Source organism: Cervus elaphus, chromosome 7, assembly GCF_910594005.1.
Source record: "Cervus elaphus chromosome 7, mCerEla1.1, whole genome shotgun sequence".
Classification (NCBI taxonomy): Eukaryota; Metazoa; Chordata; class Mammalia; order Artiodactyla; family Cervidae; genus Cervus; species Cervus elaphus.
Window position 1 is genome coordinate 38,249,706 of NC_057821.1, and position 16,406 is coordinate 38,266,111.

The 16,406-nt window shown below is 42.8% G+C and overlaps 1 protein-coding gene across 4 annotated transcripts in view; it reads left to right on the forward strand.

Annotated features, from left to right (window-relative positions):
• The window catches only part of MBOAT1 (membrane bound O-acyltransferase domain containing 1), a 107,859-nt gene that overhangs the window by 48,873 nt on the left and 42,580 nt on the right, over window positions 1–16,406 (forward strand). For all 4 annotated transcript variants that reach the window (XR_006342106.1, XM_043908425.1, XM_043908426.1 and 1 more), the window contains exons 2-3: window positions 10,851–10,996; window positions 11,873–11,950. Coding sequence is in view for 3 of the 4 variants with exons in the window: in XM_043908425.1 (XP_043764360.1) it covers window positions 10,851–10,996; window positions 11,873–11,950 (224 nt within the window). In the remaining variant the exon portion in view is untranslated. The remainder of the gene's footprint in view (window positions 1–10,850; window positions 10,997–11,872; window positions 11,951–16,406) is intronic.

A 16,406-nucleotide genomic window follows, 5' to 3' on the forward strand; every position in this document is an offset into this window, starting at 1 on the left:
CAGGCAATGTTTTGCGCTCCTGGCAAAGTTTGGGTTTTTTTTTTTTTTTTTTGGAACGTAAATCCCCAAGAAATGCCTTTGCAACACATGAGAGCAGAAAGATCGAAAACTTCCATTGGAAGATTGCAGCTCACTGTGACTGGGCTTCCCTGTGGCTCAGATGGTAAAGAATCCGCCTGCAATGCAGGAGACCCTGGTTCCATCCCTGGGGTGGGAAGATCCCCTGGAGGAAGACATGCAACCCACTCCAGTATTCTTGCCTGGAGAATCCCCATGGACAGAGGAGCCTGGTGGGCTACAGTCCATGGAGTTGCAAAGAGTCAGACACGACTGAGCGACTAAGCACTGAGTGATGGCCCTTTGGTGAATTAAGTCAGACCCTTGGGCACATATTTTTTGGTTTTTTGTTTTTTTTTTTTTTAATGGGAGGATAATTGCTTTACAATATTGTGTTAGTTTCTGCCATACATGAATCAGCCATAGATGTACATATGTCCCCTCCTTGTTGGAACTCCCTCCCACCTCCCTGGGCACATGTTTTATCTCCTTGCCGTGACTTTGAAATCTTGCGAGAGTGGTGGAAATTGAGCTCTTGCTGAATCCGAGTTGTGTTTGATCAAAACAGCTGTGCTATACCATTTCCTTCTGCAGAAGGGCCTGGGCAATCCTTTCATTGTGAAGGGCGTGTTGTTGGACACCATGAATGGAAATGCAGCTTGCTTTCCTGCTCTAGAGGGAGGGCATCAGTAGAAAAATAAAAACTTGGCACATCTTCCTTTTAAATATGAAAGTGTGAAAGTCTTAGTTGCTTGGTCGTGTCTGACTGTTTGCTACCCCACGGACTGTAGCCCGCCAGGCTCCTCTGTCCACGGGATTTCCCAGGCAAGAATACTGGAGTGGGCTGCCATCCCCTTCTCCAGGGGATCTTCCCAATCCAGGGATCAAACCTGTGTCTCCTGCATTGCAGGCAGATTCTTTTGTGTCTGAAACCACCAGGGAAGGGTTTATTAAAAGTAAAACTACCTATTTTCATCTTCTTTGCCCATCTACATGGTTAACTCCTGACATTTTGCTGCCTGTAAAAAGCACATTTTTCTTTAAGATGAAGCTTTTTTCAAGTTAACGTCTGTTTATGCCTAATTCCTCCCTCAACTTGATTTATATAGTAAGTGCTAATAAATGTAGCCCTGAGGATAGAGTGAGTAGAATTAAATAAGAATTGTTAGGAGTTTCTTAAATGCCCTGATTGTGTGTGGTGCGTGTGTATGAGAAATTCCATATGGAAATTGCAATTATAAATTGGAAAAAAATTTACAAAGAACTTGCCAAGATTCCTGCCATCCTGATAAAAGAGCCATATTCAATTTTACATGTCTTTGCCTTTTCACATGCTACTATGTTTTAAAATATAGTTGTACATATCTATATAGTTTTATCTTCTGCTTTTTATTAGTTATAGCAAATGTTTTTCATTTTATTATAGGTGCTTTGTAAGGCCCATTTTTAATACTGTTATACTGAACAGGTTTACCATTAATTACTGTCCCTCTATTATCCTATATGTAGGTAGATTTTGCTTCATTTTGTCTTGTAAATAATATCTTGACTTTTGTTTGGCATTAAGCTTTTTATCATTCCAATGAATAAATTTCCAGGAATTGGTCAAAAGTGTTACTCGTAGTAAATACTATCTACCATATTCCTTTTGAAAGGATTATAGTGCCAGGTGCGTCCTTTTTTTCACGTGTTAACCAATGTCTTTACTAATTGTTGAACTTTTAGTTTGCTTCTTTTTGCCATTAGAAATAATATTGAGGTGTCTTTTTTTGTGTATGTGTATTAAAAATTTGGTGCACATTTCTAATAGGAAATTGTGGTTTTAAAATTTACAGTCACAGACTGGCTAGGAGGGGAGTTTGGGGGAGAATGGATGCATGTTTATGATGTATAGTTGAGTCCCTTTGCTATTTACCTGAAATTATCAAAACATTGTTAATCATCTATATTCCAATATAAAGCAAAATATATAAAAAAAAGATTTACAGCCACAGACAGATAATGCAAAAAATAGAACTTTAAGCATTTTTCCCTATTAAACTTAGTTTTCAAGCTGAATTGCCAGTTTTAGGCAGCTCACCTCCTGTTTAAGGCTGTGAAGGTTTGCCTCCCTCTGCACCTGGGAATCGGAGAAGGCAATGGCACCCCACTCCAGTACTCTTGCCTGGAAAATCCCATGGATGGAGGAGCCTGGTCGGCTCCAGTCCATGGGGTCGCTAGAAGTCAGACACGACTGAGTGACTTCACTTTCACTTTTCACTTTCATGCATTGGAGAAGGAAATGGCAACCCACTCCAGTGTTCTTGCCTGGAGAATCCCAGGGATGGCGGAGTCTGGTGGGCTGCTGTCTATGGGGTCACACAGAGTCAGACACGACTGAAGCGACTTAGCAGCAGCAGCAGCACCTGGGAATGAGTTGCAGACTTTTGTGCTCTTGGTGGGCATCGGGTCCCGGTGCCATTGGGACTTTGCTGGCCTCTCCATCTTTGTGTTCCTCTAGAGTGCTTCTTTATACAGTTGGCCATCTCCCCCGGCTGCATTCTGAGAAGCCAGGCAACCATCTCGTCTACTGTGATATCTGCATCCTTCCTCTAGACTTTTCTAGGCATCCCATCCACTTAATGGTCTGAGCATCTTTCCTTTTACCCTTTTGTCCCGGTGTCTTAAGTGCTGGTCTTGTGTGGTTCTGTGCTAAGTCACTTCAGTCGTGTCCAACTCTGTGGACTGTAGCCCACCAGGCTCCTCTGCCCATGGGATTCTTCAGGCGAGAATACTGGAGCGCGTTGACATGCCCTCCTCCATGGGATCTTCTTGACCCGGGGATTGAACCTGAAGCTCCTGCATTACAGGCAGATTCTTTACTGCTGAGCCACTGGGGAAGCCCCAAGTGCTAGTTCTACCCCATGGAATCTCTCCTTCAGTCTGCTGGCCAAACATTTTTATCAACTTTTGTGCCGAAAAATAGCTCTCATATCATTAAAGAGCTTTTCTCTCCTCTGGGATTAGGGTGAAACTCCATGCTTTAAATTCTTCACTTTTGCTCTTGAGCTATGAAGATAAGCTTTCAGAATTAAAAAGGAAAAAGAAAAACTTTCCTATGTTTCTGGAGACTGCTTTGACTTTCAGATTTATCTCTGCTTTAGGTTTAGAAAACTCTACTCAGGAACTGGAAAACCCAGGGATTGCCTCTCTCACCCTAGGCTGCATGGCCTGTCCCTGGGGAAGAAAGGAATGTGGAGGACTTGGGCAGCTGCTTGAATGATGGGTGGGAAAGGGAATCAGTCCAAGGGCAACAGTGAGGAGACTGGGGAAGCCAGTTCTTAACAACACAGCAGTTAAGTGCTGTGACTTAACTGGTGACTGCGTATTAAGTTTATCGAACACACAGTTTGTGTGCTGTCATTGTTGTTCACTCGCTAAGGTGTGTCTAGCTCTTTGTGATGCCATGGACTGCAGGGCACCAGGCTTCCCTGTCCTTCACTGTCTCCTGGAGTTTGCTCAAACTCATGTCTATTGAGTCAGTAATGCCATCCAACCATCTCATTCTCTGTTGCCTCCTTCTCCTCCTGTGTTAATTTAGTGGATATAGAATAATATTAAGAGCAAGTACTTGTCAGTGCCAGGACTGTTTTGAGTGATCTTCTAAATTAACTTATTTAGTCCATAAAACAACTTGAGAAGGACTACCACTATTCTTTTTTTTTTTTTTTGTCCATACCACATGGCATGAGGGATCTTAGTTCCCTGACCAGGGATTGAACCCTGCATTGGGAGCTTGGAGTTTTAACCACTGGACCAATGGAGAAGTCCCTAGTACTGCTGTTATTACCTCTACCACACGCACTAGGAGCCAAGACGAAATGAGCTTTGTAACTCTTCAACCTGTGAGTGGTGAAGCCAGGTCTTGCAGCCCAGTAGACTGTTGTTGAGTCTCTAAGTCATGTTTGACTCTTGTGACCCCATGGACTGTAGCCCACAAACCCACCAGGCTCCTTTGTCCGTGGAATTCTCCAGGCAAGAATACTGGAGTGGGTTGCCATTTCCTAGTCCAGGAGATCTTCCCAACCCAAGGATCAAACTCGTGTCTCCATTGGCAGGTGGATTCTTTACCACTGAGCCATCAGGGAAGGAAGCCCTGGTTCTATTTCTGGTCAGGGACTGGGAGGTGATAAGTACTTAATTTGATTATAATTGAAGGGGAATCCTTTTCTCTTGTATTTGTGACAATTTTGGCTTTCTTCTTTCAGGAGTTTGATCATTTCATAAAAGGTGGTTCTTTTCCTATTTAGGAAGGCATCATCCCTTTACTGTTTTGGTTTGTTCCTATATTAATATGTATTTCCTCACTAACTTAGCTGTTCCTCTGATGAGGATAAAGAAACCTTCATTTCAACTACTTGGAATCACTAGGGTTTAAAATTTGTATTATCTCAGGTCAGTGACTTGTCTTCCAGAGTTGTGTTATTTTTTAAAATATTTTTTTAATTTATTTGGCTGTGACGGATCTTGGTTGCAACACACAGGGTCTTCATTGTGGGATGTGGGGTCTAGCTCCCTGACCAGGGGTTGAACCCAGACCCCCTGCACTGGGAGCACAGCGTTTTAGCCACTGGATCACCAGGGAAGTCCCAGAGCTGTGTCATTTTAAAAACATATTTATTATGAAAAAGGTTAAACATAAAGGTGAATGTGGAGATAACAGGAGAGCAAACTTTTCATGTGCCTAACACGCTGCCTCAGTGGTTTTAAACTCATGGCCAGCCTTGTTTCATCAATACCAGGGGTTCTTCACCTTGGCGGTGTTGACATTTTAGACTGGAAGAGTCTTTGGATGGGAGGCTGTCCTGTGACTTGTAGGATATTTAGCAGGATCCCTGGCCTCCACCTACTATGCCAGTAGCACTACACCCCTCCCCACTTTCTGGTTATGACAACAGGAAGTGTCCCCTGGGGACACACCATCCCGAGTTGGGGGCCACTGACTTATACTCACTCCATTCTCCCTCCCTTTAAGATTATTTGGAAGTAGATCCCATAGATTAAGTCAAACCCCTTTGTGGATTTATTTCTGAAATGTAACATATATATATGTAAAATATAATGTCCAGTTTTGTTAGCCCTTCAGAGAGGAAAGGAGCAGAGATCTAATAATGTTTGTATATCAGTTGCTGTCAGATAGCTACTCTTGGCTGCAGAAATACCAACTACCAAATACCTACCAACTACCAGTATTAATATAAACTAGGAAACACAAAGAAATGGATATCGTGCTCCAGCCTGTGTATATTTTTAAAACTGTAGTAAAGTATACAAGATACAAGGTTTCCCTTTTTAAAGCATGTAGTACAATTTAGCGGCAGTAAGTACACTCACTCTTGTCATGCAACTATTACCAAATCATCCGTCTCCAGAACTCTCTTCATCTTGTAAAACTGAAACTCCATACCCATTGAGTAATAATCCTATTCTCTCCACCCCTCAGTCCCTGGCAAGCACCACTCTGCTTTCAGTCTTGATAAACTTTATTTTTCTAGGTACCTCATATGAAGTGAAGTGAAAGTCGCTCAGTCATGTCCAACTCTTTACGACCCCATGGACTACACAGTCCATGGCATTCTCCAGGCTAGAATACTGGAGTGGGTAGCCTTTCCCTTCTCCAGGGCATCTTCCCAACCTAGGGATCAAAGCCAGGTCTCACGCATTGCAGGTGGATTCTTTCTCAGCTGATCTATGAGGGAAGCCTGGTACCTTATATAAGTGGAATCAGATATTTGTCCTTCTGTGTCTGGATTATTTCACCTAGGATAATATCTTCAGGGTTCATCTGTGTTGTAGCATGTGTCAGAATTTCCCCCATTTCAAGGTTGAACAATATTCCATTGTGTGTATTTATACCACATTTTGCTTATCCATTCATCTGTTGATAAACATTTGGGTTGTTTCTGTCTTTTGACTGTTGTGAATAATGCTGCTCTAAACCTAGTGGGCAGATATCTCTTCAGGACCCTGCTTTCAGTTCTTTTGGGTATACACCCAAAAGTGGAATTGCTGTATTATAATTTTTTGAAGAACCACCATACTGTTTTCCATAGCAACGGTACCATTTTCGATTCCCACCAGCAGTGTACAAGGGTTCTAATTTCTCTAAATCCTTGCCAATGCTCATTATTTTGTTTTTAAAATAATCACCATCCTAATGGGTGTGAAGTGGTATCTAATTGTGGTTCAGCATGTACCTTTTAGGATGTACCTCTAGTAATTGAAAAGCAATTCTGCTAGAACCTTCCTGCTAGAACTAAGTGCTGCCATTGTGTGTTTTCAGTTTCGCCTTAGAATAGTTCGCCCTGGAACCCTCAGCTAGCCATCTGAGGGTTGGCTAGAGACTCACTGCTGGGAAGAAGGTGGAGGGGTGGGTTGTGTTTGTGTCCAGGGGGGAAACTTTTAATCCATAGTGAAGTGTTGCATTTGGGCACCAACAGTTCAGGGAAAAGATTCTGGTTAGATGTGGAATCAGAATCCATTAGGCATGGAAGACCACTTCAAAAGGAATTGAAACCCAGAGCATGAAAGTTTCCTCTTCTTGACTTGAGGGTAGTGACAATGTCTTGCTCACTGTCCCCAGTATCCTATGTATGGAGTCAATCAGTAAATGTTTGTGAAATTAACCCATGAATTACCTAAGTCCACCCAGTTGACCTTTTAGTGGCAGAACGAGGGCATTCTGTTGGTTACACATGATATTATGGTGACTATTATAAAAAAATAGCAGATTGCTCCCATGGCCAAGTGAGTCGTCTTTTTCTCATTTTCAGTCCCTAGGGTAACAAAGTCAGATGTGATTTTCCTAAAGTGAGGCCCGCTGTTCCTTGACGATAGGTTTAGAGGGGTCTTGAAGACAACCAGCCCAGCTCAGGAGACTTGGGGTTGGCTGAGTGATGGATGCAGGCTTTGATCACTATTAAATCTATTTCACTTCATCCTTGCCCATAACTTGCACAGTCCAACCTCCCTATCCTGTGTTTTTCATTCTGGAAAAGTCGAGCTCATAATGGGTGCCTCTGTAGGACTCTATTCTTCTAAACCAAGTTGTATCCATCCTGCCTGCATAGAAGAATCACCTGAATGCTTTGAAAAGTCCTGTTGCCAGGCCAGTTACATCAGAATGCTTGAGGAGAGGGCCTAGGCAACAGTATTTTTAAATGTTCCTAACATTCCTCAATTTTCATTTATTTCCTGATTGTCCGTCTGAGTCTCATCCCTCCTTAACCGTGAACTTCTCATTTACTTTGGGTGTAAAGGGCACACAGCGTTAATGTCATTTTACAATTACTTGTGGGTTATCTGTGTTCTGTTGCCAGGTAGACTATAAGCTCCTGCAGGCAGAGATCATGCCTCCTTTCTCCTCTAGCCCAGTGGCTCTTAAGCTTGAGTGTGCAGTCTCTCGGGGGGTGTGATAAATGCAGATTGCTGGGCCCACCCTGGACATAGCTAATAGGCCAGGGGTGGGGCCCGAGAGTGTGTGCTTCTAACACAGGTGAGGCTGCTGGGCTGAAGCCATACTTGTGAGAACTGCTGTTCTAGCCCCTGAGTGTGAGTGAAAGTCACTCAGTCGTGTCCGACTCTCTGCGACCCCATGGACTATACGGTCCATGGAATTCTCTGGGCCAGAATACTGGAGTGGGTAGCCTTTCTGAATCACTCCTCATGGCCAGGGATGCTCAGTGATTACTGGCCAGCCAGAAAGAATAGAGCAGATTTCTCCTTGTTTGCACTTCTGAGTCACTACGTTCCACTGTGGGCTGGTCCCTGGACTGAGAGAAGGAAGGAACGTGTGATTGACCACCTACAGATGATCGTAACTTTGACTTTCTAGTTGCTAGTTCCTTTATATTCAGAACTTTGCTGAGACAGTTATTTTTCTATTTGTGTGTGCATGAGGTTTTTTTCTTTAAAGATTTTTTTTTTTTTTGATGTGGACCATTTTTTAAAGTCTTTATTGAATTTGTTATAATATTGCTTCTGTTTTATGTTTTGGGTTTTTGGCCCTGAGGCATGTGGGATCTTAGCTCTCTGACCAGGGAGCAAACCCGCACCCCCTGCATTGGAAGGTGAAATCTTAACACTGGTCTGCCTGGAAGTCCCTATGTGTGAGATGCTAGCTGTACATTTAGTCTATAAAGAGATACGACCAGATCACACAAGAGAGGATCAAACTTCACCTCATCTCTGTCTTTCAAGGTAGAGAGTAAGGGTGGGACGGTAGTGGGAACATGTTTTTGGAAAGACTTGTGGAGAGCGATCTCCAAATAGAGGGGAAAATCAGCACAGTCAATTCTTCAAAATAAAATTCTTAAGAGTATTTCCTATGAATTATAAGGAGCATTCTTGTTTTCTTTTATTACCAAAATAGTTAAGCTGGAGTAGAGCTGATGTCGCCTACCTCCAGCCCTACCATGGAGCATAATAACCCTGATGAATTTCACTAACAGCCACAGTTTTTTTGTACCATGAAAAACTGTCAAGGCTGAAGTTGAGGATTTATTCAGATACTATATCCTTGATCCCTTCTAAAAGCAAACTTCTAAACAGAAAACTGAAAACTTCAGTTTTCATTCTGAATACTCTGAAAAGGCTAAATTACTTTTCTAGGGTTAATTTAATGGTTAAACCTTTCAATATATTTTGTGTTAAGTCCCTTGCTCTTTCCTAAGGGTATCATCAGTTCAGTTTAGTTTAGTTGCTCAGTTGTGTCCGACTCTTTGTGACCCCATGGACCGCAGCACGCCAGGCCTCCCTGTCCATCACCAACTCCCGGAGTTTACTCAGACCATTGAGTTGGTGACGCCATTCAACCATCTCATCCTCTGTCGTCCCCTTCTCCTCCTGCCTTCAGTCTTTCCCAGCATCAGGGTCTTTTCCAATGAGTCAGTTCTTCACATAGGTGGCCAAAGTATTGGAGTTTCAGCATCAGTCCTTCCAGTGAATATTCAGGGCTGATTTCCTTTACAATGGACTGGTTGGATCTCCTTGTAGTCCAAGGGATTCTCAAGAGTCTTCTTCAGTACCACAGTTCAAAAGCATCAATTCTTCAGCACTCAGCTTTCTTCATAGTCCAACTCTCACATCCATACATGACTGCTGGAAAAACCATAGCTTTGACTGGACGGACCCTTGTTGGCAAAGTAATGTCTCTGCTTTTTAATATGCTGTCTAGGTTGGTCATAACTTTCCTTCCAAGGAGTAAGCGTCTTTTAATTTCATGGCTGCAGTCATCATCTGCAGTGATTTTGGAGCCCCCCCAAAATAAAGTCTCTCACTGTTTCCACTGTTTCCCCATCTATTTGCCATGAAGTGATTGGACTAGATGCCACGATCTTAGTTTTCTGAATGTTGAGTTTTAAGCTGACTTTTTCACTCTCCTCTTTCACTTTCATCAAGAGGCTCTTTAGTTCTTCTTCACTTTCTGCCATAAGGGTGGTGTCATCTGCATATCTGAGGTTATTGATATTTTTCCTGGCAATCTTGATTGCAGCTTGTGCTTCGTCCAGCCCAGTGTTTCTCATGATGTACTCTGAATACCTAAGGATATCAGGAAATTATAAATATTTTATAGTTTCTTTCAGGTAAAATATTTTTGAGAGAGAGGTCATTGAGATTTTTCTGAGGAAATATGGTACCTATTTTGCATAACTAGAGAGTTTTGATATTAAAAGTTTAATGCAGGGCTATCTCTTTTTCTGAGGGTCTTTGGGGTACCCCCCTTGGATTTGGGCAATGCTCTTATTTGTTGTTAATTTAAAATGAGAAAAATTAGAGTCAAAAAACAGCTGATGAGGGACTTCTCTGGTTAAGACTTCACTCCCTGCAGCGGGTTGCAGGTTCGATCCCTGGTTGGGGAGCTAAGATCCCACATACCTCAGGGCCAAAAAACCAAAACATAAAGCAGAAGCAATATTATCATAAGTTCAATAAATACTTAAAAAAAATGGTCCATATTAAAAAAAACTTAAAAAAAGCCCCCCCAGACCAGCTGATGATTGTTTTGGAGAAGCATTTGATTTCTTAGGTATCAGTGAGGGAAAGGGCTTCCCTTGATAGTTCAATTGGTAAAGAATCTGCCTGCAATGCAGGAGACCCTGGTTCAATTCTTGGGTCAGGAAGATCCGCTGAAGAAAGGATAGGCTACCCACTCCAGTATTCTTGGGCTTCCCTTATGGCTCAACTGGTAAAGAATCCACCTGCAATGCGGGAGACCTGGGTTCGATCCCTGGGTTGGGAAGATCCCCTGGGGAAGGGAAAGGCTACCCACTCCAGTATTCTGGCCTGGAGAATTCCATGGCCTGTGTAGTCCACGGGGTCGCAAAGAGTTGGACACAACTGAGCGACTTTCACTTCACAGTGAGGGAAGCCTCAAGGATTTGATTCATCTGCCTCTCGAAAAGAATATGTTCTTTATCTTAGGATAATGCTAAGGGCTGGGGGTAAGGGAAGACGCTCAGCAAAGTGACCTCACAGTCAACTAAGGCTCTTTCCGGTAAAAAAAAATCTCCAGTTTGTCGGTGGGAAAGCAACTTTGCCTCATCTCAAAGGATTGGAGAAGAAACTTTTGGGTTTATCACTTCTTCTACCAGATGAGGGTATGGTTATCTTTTAACCTTCTCCAAACGAATGCTCTACTGAGCAAAACATCCGTGTCTGAGAGGCATCTTGATGTAGAATCTGAAAGAAGGAGGGAAAGAAAATTCACACACAGGCCAAACAGTAAAGGTTCTGATTCTCATTTCCCCTTATAGGTGAATTTTGTGGCCTGCCAGCTCTTTGCGTTGTTTGCTGCTTTCTGGTTCCGCCTCTACTTGAGTCCTGGTAAAACCAGTCCTGATGTCCGGCATGCGTTTGCCACCATTTTTGGCATCTATTTTGTCATCTTTTGTTTTGGCTGGTGAGTATGAACCTCCTACATTCTAAATGTTTATCATTTGAGTGTTTTTGTGGAGATACTCTTGGCATTTCCCAGACACTAAGGAAGAAAAAATATGACATTTACTATTATTGTAAAATAATGGGTATATTGCAGGAATTTCCAGAAACTGAAACCAATAAATTGACTCTAATAGAAGTTAATTCAGTGAGTTTTTCTTAAAATTAGACTTCTGCTGATCTCACCCAGGGTCATGTAAATGGAATGCTCTAAGGTTAAATTTTCCCAGCAAGGAACTTGTCCTAAGTGTTATAGCTATTGGTGTTTTTCTTGTATCACTGCTAGAGATGCTGGCATTAATTCTGCACTTAGAGTAGAAGAATAGTTTTAGGGCCCGTCTATGGGAATGTGTCTTTCTTTAGCAGGGAAAGCCTTTTCTCTACTAGGTAAGCTGGGCAGGTTCCCTGGAAGGGACACTTCTTAGGAAAGAAGTTCCAGGAATGAACATTTCTAGAAGTCCAACTTGAGGGAATTTGTTCAGAGTAGTAGCTTATGGCTCCTCTTCCTCCAATGAAAATTTGAGAAAGGATGATGAGTATTTTGAATCACCCCCTGGTCAAAGTGATGGTGTCTGGGGCAGCTCAGTTTTGGTCTTGATACTTTGAAGTTAGAAAGAACTCTCTTCTCTGCAGTTGGAGGTCTATGTCATGACTTCCTAGTGTCTTATCAAGGTATCTTACTTGCATAGAATGAAAATACTTGATTTATTTTCTCTTAAATAAACATGAGTTGACTGATCACTTGCTTTTTGGTGGGAGTGGAGGTGGAGACCGCCAAGAGGTATGATAATAGGAAATACATTCGGTGTCCTCCCTTTCTCCCCACGATATCCTGCAGGTATTCTGTGCATCTTTTTGTGCTGGTGTTAATGTGCTATGGAATCATGGTCACTGCAAGCATATCCAATATTCACAGGTAAGACCCTGAGGATGAACAACCCAAGGTGAGGTTTTTCATGATCTTTAAAATCTGTTTCCAGGATGAAGGGATGCCTTCTCCATTAGCCACATGTGGTATATCCTAAGTTCTCCGGGGTATCTGAAGGGAGGGATGGAAAACCTTAAATGCTGGGGGTCTTCGGAGATGATGCAAACTGTGATGCAAACTGGGACTCAGGGGAAAGAGAGTTTATCAGAATTAGGCAGCCTCATTTGTCATGGCACCAACCTGGAAAGTGGTCACATTATGGAATACTACTCAGCCATGAAAAGGAATGAATGATTGCTACACACAATGTCATGGATGAATCTCAACATCAATGTGCTGGATGAAGGAGATCTCATGAATTCTGTTCTCAAAAAAGCAAACTAATCTGTAGTGACAGAAATCAGATTGGGGTAACTGGCAGTGAGATGGCTCGGGGAGATGTGAAAGGGATCACAAAAGGTGTGAAGCAGCCTGGGGAGGGGTGATGAATATGTCTGTTATCTTGAACTTGGCTCTGATTTTCTGAGTGTGACATGTGTCAAAACTTTGGATACTTTAAATATGCCCAAAGAAGTGTTAAAAAAGGAAGAAATATTCTTTACTATATTTTGACTTCAAAGTGAAGAAGTAATTTAATTTTACCTTGAAGCCTGCATGCTTGGACAATCCAGGAAAATACCTGGAGTGGCTGTCTTGCACTGTCTCTGATTCCTGTGGTTTTTCTGAAACCTCAGAATTAATTCACCCTCTCAGTAACACTGGAATGTGAGCTCTGTGAAAACAAAGACTTTTCTCTCCACTTTTGTAGCCTCAGAGCCTAGAACAATACCTGGCACAAGTAAAGACTCAGTAAATATTTATGGAATGAATGACTGAATATACTTGAAAAGACATTCACCCTTCGTTGGCTTCCTTTTTGGTGACTTCTCTGGGAAAGCAGACGCCTTATTTCAACCTCGGAAAACTCTTTGATTAAGACTATTAGCACAATAGTTTTCTTTCTTAAAAGCATTGGAATTTAATTTTTTAGTGTATCGTCTTGTAATTACTTCCAGTAAATTTCTGGTTTGCAAGGGAAAATATTTTTGCCTGCTTTTAACTTGGATAGTCATTGAACTTCGTATTCAAATGAACTTGGGAAATTTGAATTCTAGTCATCTCTCTGCTAAGTGTCTTCCTTAAAGGAGATAGTCATTCCTTCAGAAGGGAAATAGGAAATCTGTATTTCTATAATTTGTTGAGAATGGATTTGGGAAATGCTTCATATTATGACAAAATGCCTTTTTTTCAGTGGGAGGTAAAAATGTGTGGCTTTTCCTCCACTTGACACTGGAAGCTATTAAATGATGAATAAAAGTGTCGCATCTCTAAAGCAGGTTTCCAGCTACCTCACAAACTGTAATTTGTCAGTTCTCCCTGCATCTGTGTGATGCTGGTGAGGTGGGGTCCACCTTTCAGAGGGTCCAGCTGTATTTCCAGGCTTGCTGTGTTAGTCTCCAGCCAGAAGTGGGATCCTCCAGCCTTGGTAGGGAGATCCCTTCACAGGCAGGCTCCGACTGTTTCTTCACGATAACGTTGTGGTGGCAGAGGGCCGTGTCATAAGACTGGAGAGAAAAAAAAGCCAGAACAAGTTCGTCTCCTCCTCCTGTGCGTGTGTGGTTGCCAGTCCTGCCGAAGGCAGGAGTGGTTCACATTTCCCCGTGGAGGGGAGTTGTTTCCTCTTGCTGCTGGGAAAGAACAGTAGGCAGGAGTCAGTCAGGAAACCTGGCTGTTTCCAGCAGCATGAGGTTGGAAAAGCCAGGCGGCTTCTTTGCATGTCGGGCTTCCCGCCTATGCGATGTGGGGTTTGTTGTGGTATTTGTTGTTTAGTTGCTGAGTCTTGTCTGATTCTTTGCGACCTCATGGACCGTAGCCTGCCAAGCTCCTCTGTCCATGGAACTTCCCAGCAAGAACACTGGAGTGGGTTGCCATTTCCTACTCCAGGGGATTTTCCCGATCCAGGGATTGAACCCACATCTCCTGCATTGGCAGGAGGATTCCTTACCACTGAGCCACCAGGGGATGGTTTGAGCATAAGTTCGCTTCAAGATTGCTGGGTTCTTTGTGAATTGTTTTCCTCTGCCTTCCCCTGAGTTATGAGTTGTGTTCTACGCACAGCTGGGAATAGGAGGGGAAAGACTGGTACTTGCTGACGTGTGGACCTAACCCACTGCAGAGCTGCCTGTTATTCAGGATTTATCTAGAGAGTTCGTGGAGTACCGATTCTGTTTCCTTCCCAGGCCACTCTGTTGGGCAAAAATCACGGGTGTTCACTTACCTTATATGAACCCACTGGAACAGAATACAGTACCTCCTGGGATGGAAGGCCTCGTGTGGGAACTTGGCGATGCAGTTAACCAACTTTTGAGGCCAAGCTCTCTTAAATATGTTTCATTATTTTGATACATTAACTCTTATTGAGTACATCAATATACAGTTACATTTAGTATTTCCTATCATTATGGCAAATATATTCTTTCTAGGACAACTCTATAGGATATAGATTTTTTTTTTCCCCTGAGATGAAATCTGATGAAAGTTCAGAGAGGTGAATGGGTATACGTGCTCTGTCATTCAGTCGTGTCTGGCTCCTTAGTTAGCCCTCCAGGCTCCTCTGTCCATGAAATTTCCCAGGCAAGAATACTGGAGTTGGTTGCCATTTCCTACTCCAGGGTATCTTTCCAACCCAGGGATCAAACCCGCATGGCTTGTGTCTCCTGCAGGTGGATTCTTTCCACCTGGAAAGCCTCAGGTGTACAAATATCTCTGCAGTTCAGTGAGTTTTCACAAAGTGAATACGCCCCTGCAACTGCCACGAAGGTCAGTGAGGATTGTGTTACCGTCACTCATGTTCCAATCTCTACCACACCCTTCCTTCCTAAAATAACGACTAGCTTGACTTCTCACACCTGCAGATGAGTTTGGCCAGTGCTCGGATTTGAACTCATGTTGGTCTGTGCCCAGAATACATGCTCTGTCTGCTGCTCCTGGATTCAGACTTCTCAGGGGAAATGAATGTATTACTCTATTGTTTGGGGACTCAGTACTTGGCCCCACCCTTGGTAGGTGGGTTGTATTATAATAATTGAATTGAACTTGGTTTTCTCTCTGGGTGAGGGGTCCTGGGAAGGCGTGGGTGTAGCTCCTTTTGATTTGAAAGGATTCTGGAAAAGTCTCTCGAATCTTCTTTCTGTTACTGCCTTGACCCTTGTGAACTGGCTTGGGAAGGGGAACAGATACTGGAGGGAAAAGGTCTAACTCCATTCTAGTGCTTCAGCTCATAAGGGAGTTTTTTCTTAAACATTTGCTTTGTGCACCATCTTCTTGGTCTGGAAAGGGTTACGGTTGAACCCAAGGGAGGGAAAAATCATTTCTGTGTGGTAACATCTTTGCTTGCAAATAATGAGGAGAGCTAAAGTCGTGGAATGCTTTACTGTATCTGGCTCAGCATCCTGCTTTCCCTTGCTACCAAATGAATGTTTATTATCCCTTCTTTACTATTCCTGAGGTTGATCCAGGCTTCATGAGTTATTTTAATGTGAATTTGTGAATTTCAACATCATTCGGTATTAGAATATACATCTCCCCAGTTTTATTACATTTGCTTGAAAATCATCCTTGTGAATTTATGTCTGTTTTTGATGGGCTCCTGAACCATTCAGTTCAGTTCTGTTCAGTCGCTCAGTCGTGCCTGACTCTTCGTGACCCCATGGACTGCAGCACGCCGGGCTTCCCTGTCCATCACCAACTTCCAGAGCTTGCTCAGACTTATGTCCAGCGAGTCGATGATGCCATCCAACCATCTCATCCTCTGTCATCCCCTTCTCCTCCTGCCTTCAATCTTTCCCAGCATGAGGGTCTTTTTCAGTGAGTCAGTTCTTCGCATCAAGTGGCCAAAGTATTGGAGTTTCAGCTTCAACATCAGTCCTTCCAATGATTTCCTTTAGGATTGACTGGTTGGATCTCTTTGCAGTCCAAGGGACTCTCAAGAGTCTTCTTCAACACCACAGTTCAGAAGCATCAATTCTTTGGCACTCAGCTTTCTTTATGGTCCAGCTCTCACATCCATGCATGACTACGGCAAAAACCATAGGTTTGACTGTATGGATCTTTATCAGCAAAGTAATGTCTCTGCTTTTTAATATGCTGTCTAGATTGGCCATAACTTTTCTTCCAAGATGTTTAATGTTCTCAGTTTAGTTCATTTCAACTAATAGTTAAGTGAATCACTCGGTGGCCAAGAGTTTGGGTGCTCAAGGTCACAATGAATTGGGGAAACAGATACAGACGTGTAATTTTAATGTTATGATGATATATGTTAGCATGTGGCACTGGGGAAACACAGGCAGTTGAGTAGTGAATTGTGTTAGGAGTTGGGGTGGGGTGGATGGAGCAAGACTATGCT